This window comes from Pezoporus wallicus, unplaced genomic scaffold (genome assembly GCF_028554395.1).
Source record: "Pezoporus wallicus isolate ANWC-B61680 ecotype Strahan unplaced genomic scaffold, APGP_CSIRO_Pwel_v1 contig_2908, whole genome shotgun sequence".
Lineage (NCBI taxonomy): Eukaryota > Metazoa > Chordata > Aves > Psittaciformes > Psittacidae > Pezoporus > Pezoporus wallicus.
In genome coordinates, this window is record NW_026642179.1 from 8,201,562 (window position 1) to 8,219,507 (window position 17,946).

The 17,946-nt window shown below is 43.2% G+C and overlaps 1 protein-coding gene across 3 annotated transcripts in view; it reads right to left on the reverse strand.

The window, feature by feature from the left end:
- Positions 1–17,946, reverse strand: part of CREB3L2 (cAMP responsive element binding protein 3 like 2) — a 74,397-nt gene that overhangs the window by 25,125 nt on the left and 31,326 nt on the right. For all 3 annotated transcript variants that reach the window (XM_057427876.1, XM_057427877.1, XM_057427875.1), the window contains exon 2: positions 7,221–7,437. In XM_057427876.1, coding sequence (XP_057283859.1) covers positions 7,221–7,437 — 217 coding nt within the window. The remainder of the gene's footprint in view (positions 1–7,220; positions 7,438–17,946) is intronic.

Consider the following 17,946-nt stretch of genomic DNA (forward strand, 5'->3'; position numbering starts at 1 on the left):
CAGGTTCTGCTTTAACTTCCCTTCCCACTATAACCTTACCCAAGCATAGCTGTCAGCTGTGATACAGTCCCTGATGTTTTTAATTCTTTTACTTAGGGGTTAAAAAAATGTTATTTTTTATATCATCACCCTTTACGTATACGGGAGTGAGGCACAGACTGAGGTGGTAGCTTGGAGTTGCAGCCTTAAAGTTTGATACTATTAAATGCCTTAAAAAAAACATAGTCTTTTATGAGATATGTGAATATTACCCAAAGAAGTACTACATTCAAATAAAACAGTTCCCTCTCACCCACCTCCACTTTCCTCCCCACACCCCATGCAGATATTGTGAAGGCATATCCATATTATGGCAGCAATCAGGCTTTGGCATTAAAAGGACTTGATGCTCACAGTGCCTAAGTGAGCATGAACTCCCAGCGCAACACTGCGGAGAAAATGAGATCACTGGTTTCAGAAACAGCAGGACTGGAAGTGGGAGGAGTATTCCCCTAATATACATCATTAGGGAAACTATTCCTGGGAAATCAGCTTCTGTGGTCACTTGACACAGTTTTGGAAAGGAACAGCAAATGTCCCTTTGCTTAGAAAGGAACTACACTAGCTCAGTCGCCAGAAGACAGCCCCTGTAGAGAAACACCAAGGACGTGCAGTTCATTTAAACTGCATCCAAGCACAAATCAGAGGAGAGGTGACTTAATTGCAGTCTACGAACACCTAAGAAAGAGGTTTCTAAGAGCAGATGATTCTTTGCTCCAGCAGGAATAAAGGCCGTAAGGAGATCTCATATGTGGAACTGGAAGCTAAAGGAGGTTTGACTGCAAATAAAGTTGTCAATTATTAACAGTAAGCACCAAAATGCTCACCTCTAAATCAAAACTGATGTTTTTCAGATACGCTGCTGCCCAAGTAGAAGTTACAGGCTTGAAAAACACTGAGATTTTGGACCTTTCAAACACCTTGGTATATAGAAGTTCAAAAGTCTTCTCATCCTTTAAAACCGAAGATGCTGTTACCCTTCCACAAAAAAAATCACCCAAATATAGGCCATCACCATCAAACGGCTTCCTCCCCATCTCTTAAACACAAAAAATAAAAACCCACACAGGACAAAAGTTGTATTGGAATGTGCTCACAAAAATTATCAGTACGGCTTTGACAGCGTCTTTTCAAAACACAAATGAATTTCTTTGTCCACACTTCAAAGTCAAAGCAGAGGAGGTTCCATTTTCATTTCACTGATTCAGTACTTGGATAAAAAAAAAGGCAGAGGCAGAACAACATATCTCTTTCTACCTAGATATAGTCTATAAAAAAAAATAAAATTAGGATATATAATCCACTACACATATTGTCTCATATATACAGAATATATACTCATATACTATGTGTGTGTATTACAAAATGTATGAAGACCACAGGTGCCTCTACACAAAGAGACAGCACGACACTGATTACAGCTTGTGGACTCCATACATAAGCAAGCATTTCCTTGAACAGAGCACTGCCTGAGGTGATGCCTGCATTTATTGTCGAATGCCTATTTGTTCTGGAGAAGTGGGAACCACATACTATGAGGTTTTGTTTGTTTCCTCTGGGTTTCTTGTTTGTTTTTTCTTTTTCAAACCATGTAAGGAGACAGAGTTGAAGTTTAAAAACAAAATTCAAGTTTTAAAAGCGCATTACAGGAAACCATAACCTCAGCAGTAAAAACCCCGATAACAATACAGATCATATGCTGGGGGCAGCCCCAGTTTTGGCACAGCTAAGCATAAAATAGAAACATGCCATTTCTGCAATCATTCTGTCAAACCTTTAGCCAAGGCAAGCTGCTTCAAATCCAGCAGTGACTTCAAAGCATTCCTAAGCAGGAAAGCATGAACAGGAGGGGCAGGTGGGGACCAAGACTAGTCTCAAAACCAGAGCCCTCAGGGGACAAGGAAAGGAAGGCACCCAGCCACCTGGCCACAGTTTGAGGAGAGGAACCATGCAAATGAGTAGTCGGCTGACCACTGTAAGCTGCCCTGCAAGGCTCACAAAGTAAAACACACTCACAAAAACCATAGACACACACTGAGAACCACCCCACCACTTCATCAGAGTATGAAGAGCTCCATGCAGTCTCTGCCTCCATGGTCCTGCTGTACAGCTGCCCCACAGTATTACTTGTATTCAGCTATCACCTACAGATCTCGCACTTCCAAAGCTATGGTCAGCCACTACTGTAAAGTTTGTGCCTACAGCTGGCAAGATAAAGCATGGAAAGGTAGGAAAGGACCCCAAACTTGCATCTCAAGTCAGATAGGAGGCTGAAACTCAGATTTTGCCTTGCTCCTGGTTCTCTGACCCACAGCACTCCCTTTCCAAAAGGCTGCAGCGACTGGAAAACTGAACAAAGACATGCACCAACTGTAATAGAAAATAAATCTTTTCCTCATAACTGTTTACAACTGTCAGAAGTGAATCTGTGTCCCAAAAGGCCCTGAAGCACAGCAGGAGGTCTCCCTTATCCATCAGCCCTATTCTCAGCCTCCCCACCCAGCTTCTTCATTTCCTTCCAAGAGCATTTTCCAGTTCACAAATACCCAGTGTGCTTCTCCACAGCTGCTCTGCAATTTTCTCAAAAACCCCAGGGGTCACAACTAGAAAGAGGAAACCTGCTGTGAGAGATCATTAGTACATGGGCTACAGGCTCCTTTTTTATGTTACAACCTGGAGCCCCTCCTCAGGTCAGATGCCTTATTCACCAGACCAGGCAAACAAAAGTCCAAACAGCCTGCTATAAGCAAGAAGGTCAGGCTTATAAATCTCTGTCTAGTATCATTAGTCTTAAAAGTTTATGCAAAATTGAATATAAGAATAGATTCTCGGGGGTGGTGGGAAACCAAATAACTAAATGCCAGATGTCTTGAACACATGTGCTTTAAAATAGTTGCTCTTGCCAATGCTTTCATAAACCAGAGATTTAGCAACTGACACCCTCAGAGACCCCACACTAGCAACAAGCTGCAAGTATTCACGGAAGTTCTTCTGCACAATGCTTGGGAAAGAGCCTCGATACAGTGAAGTTGGAAGAGTGAATAAGTGGGGAAAACTGGTGTTGGGTCTTTCATCCTACGGATGCATAAATGTGCTCTCACCTTGAGGTCAACAGGACTTACTGGAAAAGTTAAACCCAGGATTATGAGTTTGACAGGTTTTACACTTCTAGCACTTCTTTAAAAAAAAAAAACCACTTTATTTCTATAATTAAGATCTACAATTACATGAATAGGTCAATTTAGCAATTGTAGAAATTGTGGTAATAGCCAGGTAGTGGCCAACAAGAACAGCTCACGGCAGAAGTTAATTGTTCCCCTGCAACAGTGGACAATAAGGTGCTGATGGAGACAGAGTGACTGTTCATTCCACCGCAACGGCTGAAAGGAAACATTAGATAACGTTTTCAGTAAGGTTGCTGGAGACCAAAGACAGAAATAGACACTGAATGGCTTAAACGTGCCTTGAAGATCATGTGTCTAGCAAGACAGGCTTTTTTCTCAGCTTCCCGATACTCCTGGGCTCTGGAACCCCACGCTTGTGAATACGCAGATGAAAACTGCTGCAGATGTTGGGTGCCACTGAACCAGATGGAGACAACTCCGAAAATTCAATTCCCTTCTCCAGCTGGCTGGCATGGACTGAAGGAGGACATAAAGGCAGGTTGGTGGAGCAACAAAACATGGGACCGGCCTGGCAGCAGATGGCAGGACCCTGCCCCTGGATAGGCCACACACACCCTGCTGTCATTCCTGCCTCCTGGACATCTCCAACAGACTTGCTGCCATGGAAACAAACTTCAGTTTTTAAGGCTGTTTTTAAAGGCAGGCAGATAGGTTTCCCGTTAGGACACCAGACCTGTGTGGTAGAAGACACTCCTGTCCCCCATGGTTGTTTGGCAGTGCACCACTCACTGGCAGGCCAGACCAGCACACAGCTTGGTAGCCACCAACCCACTCCTGGCACAGAAATGGCACCCGAGGGCTGAGCAGCTGAGCAGCATCACACAATTAACATGCACTGAGTTAGAAGTGGTATGGGGAGCCAGCTGGCATCTCAACATACACTAGCACGTGGCACCTGAAAAGCTGCCTTTGCTGAAAGGAGTTAGCAGCTCCAGGTCACGCTAACAGAGTAACTGCTGGTGTGACACTGACAATAAGGTGTGTAACAGGCACCGCTTCCAAGCGTGGGTTATTTGGCCATATGGGATAAGGGGCCTGGACCTAGAAAATCCTGGTCTTTCCCCTCCTCGCTCTTCCCCTGTCTTTGCCTGCCCATGAATGCCCACTGGCCTAGGAGAGGATGGCATTTCTGCACTCCCTGAGAAATAACCCACCAGCCTCTCATAGCCAAGAGCACTGCTGAGAGTTACAGAGAAAAAACATCACATTACTGACTTCACTGTAAAGCAAGAAGAAAGCCTGTTTGTCACATGCTTTGTGCACGATACCAGCACCTTGGTCTTCTAGAGCTAAGGGCCAAGCTCTGAAATGGCATCCAGACCCAGTTTAACTGCTCTGTGCCATCATCCTCTCACTGCTGCACTGCTGCTGACTGCAGGCACGCAGGTCCACAGCACGTGTGTCCATAACACATGTGCAAACATGCACGTGTCATGCATGAACATCCTCACTAGCCTGCTTCTAAACCCGGTCCTGCAGAATCATGAAGCCTAGTCATGGAAAAAAACATGGAAACACAACAGCTGTAAGAGCTCACCAATCTGCAGTGGGGTGCTTATATGGAGAATGTAATATTTTGCATATTTTTCATATGTCCCTCAGCCAATCCCATTTTTCAGCCCCTACCACTCCACAAGACCACTCCCAGCTTCCCAGCAGTAAGAGATCATGCTGGAGCATACCAAACTGCCCCTCCACACCCTGTACCTCCTGCTCCCCAAGAAAACACTGGTGCTCCAAATCTCTGTCCCCTTACTCCACCCTCAGGACTGGCATTCACCAGAGCTGTCAGGAGCACTGAGTACCTCCACCACCTAACAGCAGAGATGCTTTCAGTCTCCAGTGTGAAACCATGCAGTACTGCCACCCACAAAATCCCCCACTCTTGCTTTCACGGACTTAAGGACTGAAAACTGTCAGGGTGATGACTTTGAACACCTATCAGCCAGCCATGTGTGAACTGTAATTCTGCATTTTCCTCAAGTATTTCTCTGAGCTTCACTGTTTTGAAGTCAATAGGTATTGAAAGGTTAAGATCAAATAAAATCCCACAGACCAAGAAAAACTCCTCCTCCTCCTCCTCTCTTATGAAACACTCTGCAGAGTGAACAGAACATGAAATGCTTTCCATTCATTTTCTATTTTTAAACTCACTTGTTAATGTTTCTTGGCTTTTTAAAGCACCATTTGACTACAGCTCTATTAATTACCCAGTGGTCTCAGCAGTATGAATTTCTTCAGGACTTTTCCCCAGAGGAAACTCCCCTCACTTTTAGCCTAGTTTGAATCTTCTCCCCGTTAACTTTCAGAGAAGCTTCATTTTGGAAGTTTCTTGTGCTTATTTCTCCTGCTGCAATTAATATCTCCTGTATGTATTAAAGATATTAACATAAAACAGTTAGGAAATACAAAATAGGAAGGCTTTATATAGATGATGTTACCATTGAAAAGGCTTCTTACAGGTTTTATTAGTTGTCCTCTCGTGAAATCTCTAACAGAGCACATCTTGTTTTAAGAGAGCTCTTTGGAGTACAAAACTGCCAGCCTCTGAAAACTCATGTCCTGGTGGATCTTCATAAACAGCTTAGCTTGTTAATGCTTAGACTAAGCACTAATCTCTCTCCCTTTTATTCTGATGGAGCTAAATGCTCTACTGCTTTTTACTGTAAAGCTAAAGTTGAAGACAAACTAGTTATTAGGAGTGAAAGTCTGCCATGGTGATTATTCCTAATAGTTATATTTATGGCCTTGCTCCTCCACCAACCACTAGCTTTCACCTTGAACTCCCCTTCCTGCCAGCAGGCATTTTCACACCAAAAGAAACAGGTTGGATGTCTTCCACCATTCCTGCATTTCCCTTTTTGTCTCTCCAGATGTTTATACTGCTGAATTAACGATAACTGCTACAAAATGCTCTTGGTTTTATTAGTTTTATGTGCATCACCATTTCCCGCAACCACAGAATCTATGTAAGAATGCAATTATGTCTTTACAAGATCACCAATAACTTCTTGATGGGCTTTTGTTCTTTTTTTGCCTTTTTTTTTTTCCTGAAAAGGAAAAGAAAGACTGTAAGACTTCAGCAAGACAGCCGAAGTTACTTGTTTCAAAATACGTGTATAGCGATGTAAGATTTCCCGATTTTCATTTTGGGACACCAGAAAACTCCAGACACTCACTACTGAAAATAAGGGTAATTTAAGAGGTTTATTTGCTTGGTTTTAATAAACAAGAAATTATGTCATTTTGAAGAGACCTCTGGAGACCATCTTGCCCAACTCCTCATTCAAAGCATGGCCAATTTGGATCAGGTTGCTCAGGGCCTTGCCTAGCTCAGCTGTGAATATCCCCACAGATAAAGACTTCATAGCTTCCTTGGACACCTGTTTGAATGTCTGACTTACTCTCATGGTGAAAATGATCCTCCTAACACCCAACTGGAACTTCCTTTCTTGCAACTTGCAAGCTCTTGTACTATCATCACGTATCTCAGAAGAGTCCAGCTCTGTCTTCTCTGCAACCTTTCATCAGATAGTCATAGACAGCAGTAAGATCACCACTTTGCTTTTTCTCAGAAGACTAAACAAAACCCACCTTACCCTTTTGCTTACATTTCATGTTCTTCAGTACCCAGACTTCACGGTGATTCTCATTTGGTTTATCAGTCTCCATTTTTCTTCAACAACCACAGATTCAGATACATGAAAGCAAGCGCGTTTCTGGCCTTTCTCCCATTTCTTTTTGATAGGTACTTCTAATACAAGATGCTTATAGTGCAGTTAGGAACTTCTGCGAAGCACAATTTCCCTATCTATGGACAAATTTCTTTCTTCACAATGCCTACCGACTTCAAACAAAAAAAAAGCCCTTCTGTGATTTCATTTAGGTATATCAATTGGCATAGAGCATTAGCATGCACCTTGAGCGCATCATGACCTCATCAGGAACACTTAATTGCTGCATCATGATGACAAACAACGGTTCAGTGTGTACTACCTTCATTAAAGTTGTCATCAGTCGAGATGTGGGTCAAGGGAGATTGGGGTCGAGAGTCCCCGCAGAGGGAGTAGCTGTGCTCTGCCTGGATGAGGGGCGCTGGGGACGCCGGAGACAGTTCCACCTCCATTATTTCGTTCTTCTCAGACAAAAAGGGATCATTCAAGAGCTGGCCTAGGACATCGGGTGAAAACTCATCCAGGAACTCTGTGAAGTGCTGTGGAGATAAGAAAGAGGAGGGGGAGTTCATCTCCTTGCTTGTCTGTCATGCCAACAACAGGAGAGCATTGATCAGAGCAATTCTAGTATCTGCAACAGGCATCCGTGCCAGTCAGCGGCAGGATCTACCAGCCCTGCCTAACGACCTCCTCCTCCTCCAATCACTACTTTAAGCTGAAGAGCTACAGCTAGAACAAAAAGTCCTCTCAGAAGCATACATTACAACAGAAGAGCCTGTGATTAACTTGTAACGAAAACGTTAAATAGAAGCATGGTAATCATGTCCTGAAGCAGCCTCTTCACCCCACCAAAGGCACTGACTACAGCGTGCTACCAAAACCATGTCCTGGAAAGCATATTTAACCCAGTCAGTAGTGAATGATCCTGCAGGATTTATCACCAGAACGCTTTATGTACAGAATAGAACATATTGGGTTAATGTTCACTGAAGCAGAGAAGAAAAAAGAGATATACTCAGACAGACTCTGACACCACATATGACTATTTTAGCTGTGCAGAACATATAGTGCGCTCTAGGAAAACGGGTCCATGCACATCCCTAGCGAAGCAATTAACACATTTGCCATAAAACAGGTTTCTTGGTTGATTTATGTATCTATTTTAGGTGTCACATTCCACCTAGAACTAGAGCCCATATCCATCTTCTAGGCCCCAGAGCTAAAGCTCCTGACAGCCAGTACTAATTACCACTTTTTCTTATTCAAAATAACCACAAACAAACTCTTGCCATATACTTCCTTGAGACTTCAGCACAGTTCCCATCAGTAGCCAAAACTCTTCTTGGTTCTGTTTCCAAGGTCAGAAGATTACACCTTTGACAGACCAAGAAACTGCACTGCAACAAACCATTCCTGTTCATCATAGTCACACAAAGAATCCTATTTTTGTACAAAAATATTTGTACAATGAATTGTAACAGCTTTTCTGAACCAGGCATTCTCTACAATCCTATATAGGAGTCTTTGTTAACTGGTGGATGATCCTATGAAAGTCTATGTTGTTTGATTTGCTCTGTTTTTGCAAGCAGCATTGATCTTGGCTCTCTCCTGCAGAAACAAACACTGAAATTCCAGATTCAGCTTCCTGAAGGCTAAATTAAGAATTAAACAAGTCAATATTGTACAAACCCATGAGACAAGCGGTGTGTTTACAGCCCCACACACACACATTTCACAGCTCCAACAGCACCTGTGGCCTTGAAGCCTGATGCTGGAAAACACTGAGGACTGCTGGCTTCCAGAGTCCCCTGGAAGTTTGAGCACCTCTTCCAAGATGCTCTCGAATGCTAACTGTGCCTTCTTTCACAATCAATAAGGCTTCAGTCAATTCTGACTGACACTGAGGAAAAGAAAATATTTACTAAACATAAGGCAATAAACAGAGGACCACAGTTGCTATGCTGGAACAGCAAGCTAGCTGAAGGAAAGCCTTTACAAATGGCAAAACAGATTTGTAGCTTCGTATTTACTTACTGTAAATGGTAACAGTACTAAACAAGTTCTCAGATGACTCAGCAAGAGGGTCATGACCACCTTAAAAAGACTTGTTTATTTTAATTTTAATTTTGATACTGAGCAACTCACTAGCCCATGACATCCAGGGCTGCCTCCCAACATCTGCAAGGATAAATGTATAAACTACAATTCCTCACTATGCAAAGAAGAAAAAGGATGTTCAAGAATAGTTGAACACCCTGGGGCATCAATAAAGACACTGAGTAAAACAGGGTAGGCAGTCATTAAAGTGCAAACAAGGGATGCTCCCCAGTTATGACAAAAGTTGGAGGACAAGCCTATAAAAAAGCAATCCTTTTCTTAAGGACAATTTTTTCCCCACTGTCTACACACTTTATTTGGGCTAATGGTGAGAGACAATTTTATTTGTTTGTGTGTTTTCCTCTTCCTAGCTCTTGCATGCATTATTATGACTGACGACTAGCAGATACTGAAATAGGGCTGCAAATAGAGTTTATACCCTGGTTTCTACACACAGCTAGTGTCACCAGTGTCATCCAATCTGAGGCTTGAAAATATCATACCCAAGTGCTGACTTAATCTGACACTATTTAGATGTTCTAATTTAAAAGACTCAACTGAAAGACAAAATGACCACAGGCTGAACAGGCTATTTCTGGCAAACTGAAAATAAAGATTTCTATTAGCCTTCTGTCTGTTACTGCTTTGATATGGAAGAAATTAATATCAAATGTCATTTTACTTCTTCCATATGATTAAAGGTAGCTGCATTAAATTATTTTTATTATTTTTCCCTTTCTGAATAAGGAATCTTCCTAAAACCACTTCAAGAAAAGCAAAGAAGGAAACACACATTCAACTTCCCAAAGCCAGAGAGAAAGAGGACCTTAGGGTGGGGAAGGATGTTCAACATGTTCATCAGCATTGCGCGCTTTCTCCTTTTCACATGCAGCTGCATAGCAGCAAACTGTGAGGAAGAAAACAATCTGCATTTACAACAGAATTGTCTGATATCACATAAAAGGTCAATCAGGTTCTTTAAGCGATTCTCTAGTTTCATTATAAATTTTAATCTTATTTTTAATGGTCTGTGATGCAACTCAGAATACCAGTCCATAGAGAAGCCTCAAAAATTGCCTCAGGTCAGACAACAAAGCTACTGAACTCTGTGCACAGACAAGTTTAAGAATTCGGACTTCTCACTCAGTGATTACAAAAAAACACCATCCTTGATTTACAGGAATCTATCATATGTCATACGCATTCCTACTACACTGAATGCTTAAAGCCAGCTCACTTTGATTTTTTTTTTTAATAAAACAATTGTCTATTAAAAGCACATCCATTTTCCCAGAGAATTAAACAGAAAAGGCATCTGAGCATCAGCTACAGCAGAAAACACCCAGGAGCAGTTAGGCCCCCAGCTCTTCAAAACTTCCACCTACACCTAAGCTGTTCCCTCTGTCTTTTCAAAGCAAGTTCCCACTGCCAACCCTCCTTCCCCTCTCCTCCATTCTCTCCTCTGGGCTTCCACTTGCAACTTCGCAGCCATCAGCCACTTCCAGGGCTGGAAAGCCACAAAGTAACCCTCAATTCTGATATGGTAGCAACCAAACCCCTGCTCTGGGGAACAGGAAACGGCACTTCAGGAAGGAAATTGAGACTTTTACCCTTACAGCCTGTATACATATTTGCTTGCAAAAGAAATTCTTTGTCTGTGGCTTTCAGCTTGGCATCTTTCATCCAGATACCTCACCTTTAAAAAAACAAAGGAGAAAAGAGCATGTGCATTGAAAACATGCCTTTTTTTTCTTTTTTTTTTTTTCCTCGTTTTTAGTACCTCTCTAAATAGCCCCATTGCCAGCTTCCTGCTATCCTCACACCTCACTGGTAGTTACAGCATTAATTGCAGACGTGTGTTGGTACAAGGACTCTGCTTGAATTATTAAACTATTCTCTCTACATAGCAGAGATGTGTCCAGCTGGGATTTTAACCTCTAAAAAGTCAGGGATATAAGACAGTTGTAACCTTATCTTCCGCCTTGAGAAGACAAACAAACTAGCAGTGCTCCTGTTTAAGGAGAGAAAGTAAGTTACAGCCTCAAAGCTCTACCACCAATCTGGGTGGACATTTGCTCTCACCTATATCCCAGGTGCTTTTGGGGAACACAGAACACCTACAGACATCAATCACCCTGCAGTAAGCAAACAGAGGAGAGCCCTTATATCCGGGTGCACGGTGGGTTCAAGATAGCTTCGAAGGTAGTACCTGGCTGCAATCCAGCTGCACCGCAGGCTCAGTTCTCCACGTCATCTGCCTGTTCCTGCCAGACAAAGGCCCTCTTCTCCAGCTCTGCCTAAGGGACAAGGGTTTGTCTAATCAAACGAACACCTCTGAAGTAAAATAAGAGACTCGGGTTTTGCGAGGTGAGTGGCAGTGCTGACTTCTCCACCAGAAGCACTAGTCCCAATTGTCTAAAGATGTGACATGGACTAAAATGAAACAGTCATGCTCAGAAAACTGACTTTCTAAGAACTCACTGAAAAAGGAATGAAGGGAAGTCAAGAGCCCCAGATGACACTTCATAACTATACTTGAATTATCAAAGGAGTGACAGGCATTGCTGAGCCTGGAAAACGTGCTGTGTCAGCTCCAAGTCCCACACACTGACTGCAGCAGCACAATTCATCCCTTCCAGCAGAACCACCCCAGAGGGATGCTGCAGCGGCAGCATCCTGACACACTTAAAAAACAAGCCCCACTCTCCAAGCAGCGCAGGGCAAGCCAGCCTACATGCAACGTGCTGGGGTGAGAACCACCCACAAACTCAAGATATTCCCCTCTTGGGAGTTAATGGCTCTCTCCGGGTTCACCCTGAGGTCTCCCCTTCCTGAAGGGATCAATCCCCCTTCCACAAGAGAAGCTGCTCAGGTGAGAGGATCCCTTCTACCCAACATACACTCACAGGACAAAAATGAAGCCCACCATCTACCCACAGGTACAACACTGCCTAATATTTATCCCTTGTAAAGCCTGAACAGCAGTAATGGGGGCAGAAGGGCAAGATCCTTACTTTTGTATCAAAGGAATCAGTGTCCATGTAATTTACAAGGCAGTGCTCCTTGAGAAGATGAGGAAAGAGGGGAAAAAGGGGAGACCACAAACCAGCCCACATCCATGGGGAAGTAAACACGCACCGCAGACATTAATTTGTCCCCTCCTTCCTAGCCTTCTTCTCCCCCGAAATTTCGTCTCACATTAAGATAACAGAGAAAAAAGGGAATAATTTCTTCAGCAACTCTTTCGTGGTTTACATAAACAAAGGTGTGTAGGAGATAAAACACAAACTATCACAAAAGATGGCAGCATTTCTAGTTAATAGCATCAAACAGATCAAGAAGCATGACTACATCGAGATACCATCTCCTCTTCAAGGAATCAAACACACATTTCACAGACATCCAGCAGCTGCTTATATAGTAACTGAGGAGGTCTGAGTAGGTGTCACACTTGCTAACAAAAGGCTTCAAACTCTGAGGCATACAGGCAAAGCAACAGTTGGTATAGATGACACATACGTGCTGCTCAACCTTCCTGGGTTGAGCTCTAGGCTTGACTGTGTGGCAAGAGCTGTAAAAGACATCATGCACCTTGCTATCAGCTCTGTCTGGGTTTGTAAGTGCAGCATCTACCCACAGGGGCTTGGAGCAAAGACCTGCCCCCTTTTAGGTAATGAACAACCATGCCTAGAGATGCTGCCTATATCTCTAGGCATGTCAAGTTTCCCGCATTTGGGGAAATCACAGGGGTCAGCACATCCAGAGTGCAAGGGGTGAGCCTTGCCCCTATGGTGGGGCCTCTTCAGCACGTATCATCTCCTCCTCTGGAGACATTCCAAAATCTTTGCCCTCTGGCCAGTCCATGATGACTTCTAGAATGCCTGGACGACTGGGATTTCCTATTCAAGCCCATTGTGTAATTAGTGCAGCCCATTTACTCCATGTCGCATCAGTTGCATGATACGTAGAGGAGACCCTGCCTTTGAACATCCAGCCCAGCACAGGCAACCGGGGTGCCAGAAGGAGCTGTGCTTCAGTACCAATCACTTCCGAAGCAGCTCAAACCCCTTCACAGGCTGTCAGTATCTCTTTCTCAGTTGAAGTATAGCTGGCCTCAGATCCTCTGTATCCCCGACTCCAAAAGCTGAGGGGTTGACCTCGAGTCTCCCGTGGAGCTGTCTGCCCAAGGCTTCAGGTAGGATCATTCTCCCTGGCTGCAGTGTAGAGTACATTTTTTACGTTTGGCTCAGTCTAGACTGGTCCAAGGGCTACTGCATGAACTATCTTGCGCTTAATCTGCTCAAAGGCTTGTTGTTGCTCAGGGCCCCATTTCAAATCATTCTTCTTCTGGGTCACATGATAGAGAGGGCTTACAATCAAACTGTAATTTGGGATGTGCATTCTCCAGAACCCTACAAAGAAGGACTGCACACGCCAGCCTACCAATGATGAAATCGCACCAGAGAACTCTGTGGCTTTCTGCATGCCAAATCCCAAGGTTAAACCCCAAGGCACAAGGTTAAAAAGCTTCCTCAAGGCAGGTATTTTCTTCCCACATATGTTGCTGGTGGTGCTGTTGACTTTCCAGTTGCAAGTTCAGTGCTATCAGTGATGGTCTGGAGATGTCAGTAGGCACCAGCTTCCAACAACCAAGACAACTGTTCTCAATACTCACTGGCACTTGGGCATCAGTTAATTTTCAGAGATTAAAACACAAATTCTGCAGATTTTCAGGTACATCACTTCTCTTAATATCTTTCCTTTCTAGAAATCCTTTATGTTTGCAGCAGGGAAGCTGGCCACCACTCACTCTTCTCCAAACTCAACCACATATTGTGGCATCCTGTGATACCCCTCTTTGTTAGCTTTGAGAAGAGCTACTGATGGAAACCCTGTAGCCTCACCTCTGCAATTCACTCACATATGCTCTGCAGAGAAGAGCTCCTCTACTGGCATAGGGTGTATTGATATATCACTGTTACAAGGCACAGATCCAAACTCCTGCTGCATTGCTCTTTGAAGGATGAGAAGTGAAGGACAGCCTGGCAGCAGTACAGTATTTTTTCATAAGTTTGATTCCAAAGATGAAGGCTAAAAGAGAGACAAGATCAACCCCACAGAGTCATTTACCAACATCCCCACAGGGAGAAAGAGTGGAAGAGCAGAAGGCTGCACCCTATAGAGTTTGATACACCAGGGTACTTACATTTGGTATGCATTAATTTGTGGGGAGAGAGGGCAAGGCGAGGAACAGGAACACCAAATATATTTGGCAGTGAATAACTGAAAAAATTAATGCAACCACAGATGAAGTAGCTAAAGTTTGGTTTGCTGAGAGACCCCTTGGGCAGATCACAGTGTTGAGCATGCAACTGCTGGCATATCTAACTGCTTACTCTTAAACAGGACACAGAGATCCTCTTCCCTCTCAGCCTGATCTGATGAAGGAAGACTGGATATCTGGAAGAGCTTTCTGATGGCAGGAAAGAAGTCTTAGATACAGCCACAGCAGAGAACAGATAGCCTGAAGACTGTAAACAGTCCCCCAAGTCACACCTAAAACATGCTAACAACAAAGCAGAGGAATTTACACTACCCTTGTACCTGCCAAGGAAAGAAGGGTAGATTTCTAGTGTTTATCTGCTACAGTGTAAAAATCAAAAACAAGATGCAGAGAAATAGTTGCTCAATTATTTTACTCTACTGTAAAATTCTTTACTGTTTAGTCATTAACTACACTGCAATTACATCATTTGAGGGAGGATATGAAGAATAACATGGAATTGGTATTTGCAAACAGTAAAGAGATCCACCATAATAGCAAATATGATTATTTGCAGTCTCACACCAGCACTTACTCATTTTAAACATAAATAAATAATGAAATTGACAGATTTTAAAAAATCCACCAAGTGAATAACTTTCAGGTTGTGTCATCAGCAAAATAAATGCCAGGAAATTCAGAGCTAATAGATTTACATGGTAATTAAACCTGCACATCTTCCCAACTTGCTCAGGTTACACAGTTGGAAATGCTGAAGGTCATGCTGAGCAAATCTTATAATCCACTCCATTTTGCACAAATGCATGCACACAGTTCCACTGCAAACGCTCAAATATTTCCAACCCACAACTAGTAAAGATGTATTTAACTAATCAGGGGGATTTCTCAAGAACCATGTTTACTCCTTTGCCTTTCCCTATTGCAAAATACTGTTTCCTTAAATTCCTCTACCCACCTCCTCCCCCCCAAAAGTATTTTGGATTTTAAAAGAGAGTTTTAAAAACCCCACAAAATCAAACTCTATAATAACTAGGACTAAATATGGGTTGAAAGAAAAAAGAACAACAAAAAAAAAAAAAAAAATCCCTTGTGCAGTTGAGGCAAGGGTGAGAAACAACCTTGAAGTTCAGTGTCTCTCAAGTCCAGTATCTGCATGTAGAGAAAAGGATGCTATTGCTCACTCCTAGCCTAAGCCTCTTCAGAGTCAAATAAATTAGGAAAATCCTTCTCACATTCCCCTGCCCTTCCCCTAGTGCATAGCTCTTGGATCTAGTCTAAGTTTTCAACAGGCTGGGCGCGTGTTTTGCTGTTTCCCACCCTCTCCTCAGAAGAGCCAAAGAGAGGAGTGAGTCATGGGGACCAGGGGACCAGAGCACCAGAGTGGTGAGTCAGAGAGCTGAAAGCCCTTCAACAAGGCTCCCCCCATCTCTGTCCCTGGCTAAGACCTCAAAATACATTATTAATTCTGTGTTGCAAGCAAGCATCTGGATTAAGCTCTCAGGTCAGATGTATTCATTCCTTTGTCTCAGCTACTTTTTTCCCCTTATTTTTTTTGCCTCTTACACCAGGCGAAATGGCATGCACTTCATTTGTCTCCTAAATCAGCTCTCAGCTGCCAGCTTGAGCAGCAGAACCACAGAAAAACAAATCTCTCCATCTCTTCTCCCCATGCCCTTCTTTTCACCTGCTGAGCAGCAGGGTCATCATTCTTTACCACCAGTGACTGTAGAGCCTGCAAGACAAGCCTGACAGGTCTGCCCTTCACAAACCTCCAAACCACCAAAAGTAGGGGCAAGCCTCTCCCCACCACTCCAGCTAGTGTGACTCACCCCAGACAGAGAGGGTAGCTCAGCTTCCAAAACTTAGTCATTGGTGTGTCTGATAATTTTTGGCATCCGGGCAAGATACTAAAGAGACCACTTATGCTATTAAAAAACTGTTTAGTGAAGAAAGGAACAGATGCAGTTGCTTTGGGTTTTTTTGTTGCCCCAGGTATGCGCTAGGCATGCAATGCTAGTCATAAATACTTGTTGTGAGATACTATCATCTTGCTGGGTTATGCCCCAGGTACACCTACAGGCAGTTTGGAAGGAACTTGAATTCACCTCAAGTTTTACATCTCAGTGGTGTCTTCTGGGTAACTACCCAGTGTTTAGCCAAAAAATAAGCAGTGCAAGAAAGTTTTCTTACAAGCTAAACCTTTGTGTATAAATTTTACAATTCACCAGTGGGCATTTATGGTCTTGTCTGCTGCCCAAGAATGCGGCAGCAGGGGTAACACGTTTTGTTGTTGCACAGCTGGTTTAACTTACAGCCGCTTTTGAAAGAAAACAATTACTCCAGTTTCTTCTTGTATGCATGCAGACAGATCTTAACATTACAGCAGTGTTTTACAACATTTGGGAGCACTGCACTTAGTTTCATTTATCATCTTCCCCCAGTATGGAAATAGGAGGGGATGACAGCAAAGAAAATTCATCTCAGTCCTTATGTAACAGCATCCTCTGTCAAAGGACACAGCTAAGCCCTTTGTGAAGGGCACAGCCAGCACAATTCCTGTACTTCAAACAGAATCCACTAGTCTTTCACTCATTTTAGATATCATAGAAGATCTCAAGTTGGAAGGGATCCATAAAGATCATCAAATACGTCTCCCAGATCACTTTACAGATATAACAGGAAAGAGGAAAGGATAATCAGGGAAAGAAGCCAGAAGTCACAGGGATTGTCCAAACGGCCTACACAGACACAAAACCCTCTTCCCAGGGATGACTAGCACCATGCAATTCAGGGGTGGCTACTTAAAACAGAAGTGCTGTAACCTGCCCTGCAGGGCACTGGTAGTTTGCTCATCATCACCTAGCAAGGTCTCAACGCAGTTCCCACATGCCAGGCAACACTAGAAGCTGCCAACCTCTGCCTATGGGCATAACCTTGCAGAAGCATAACCATCCCAGTGGCACACTGAGCCAGGATGCCATTAGGAGAGCTCAGTAAAATTGTAACTCCTCATGCAGGTTCCTGTTAGTGCACGGGACAGCTCAGCTGTTTCACATTTAAAGTGTTCGTAACAGCCTCCTCCCCGAGGACCAAACCAGTATCTTTCAATGAAGGATCTTAAATTAGTCCGAGCAGTGTAGGTAGGAAACAACAACTTCTGCTCCATGCTCTGGCTTGCCACTCCTGATTGACAGGACACTTGACATTTAAAATAAAATAGCTATTTTCTTCCCCAACAATGTCATTTCTGTAATGGCTGCAAAGTTTAAATGGCAGGGTTCCAGACTGCAGGAGTGATCATTCCTTCTTTTTCCTAATGCTGGCTGCAAACCTACACACCACCCGTCAAAATTAAAGCTGTCTCATTATTATAAAATAAGTAAGGCTTTATTATCAGTACTGGCAGCTTAAGGAGAGATTGAGCATTTTATTTCACTAATGAGTGAGTAGGTCTTGGTTTACAGATTTATTTTACTGGGGGGGGGGGGTCTGCTGGGTTTTGTAAACGTTGTCTAACATTTTTAGATGGTTAAAATTGCAGATGCCTGTAAAGTTTTAAGAAGACAAAACACACCACACGCATATAACCCTTTCTTGAACTCGAGAAGCACATGCTTGAGCACAAGGGAAGGAGAAAAAAAAAAAAACAACAGTGTGGTTTTGCAAA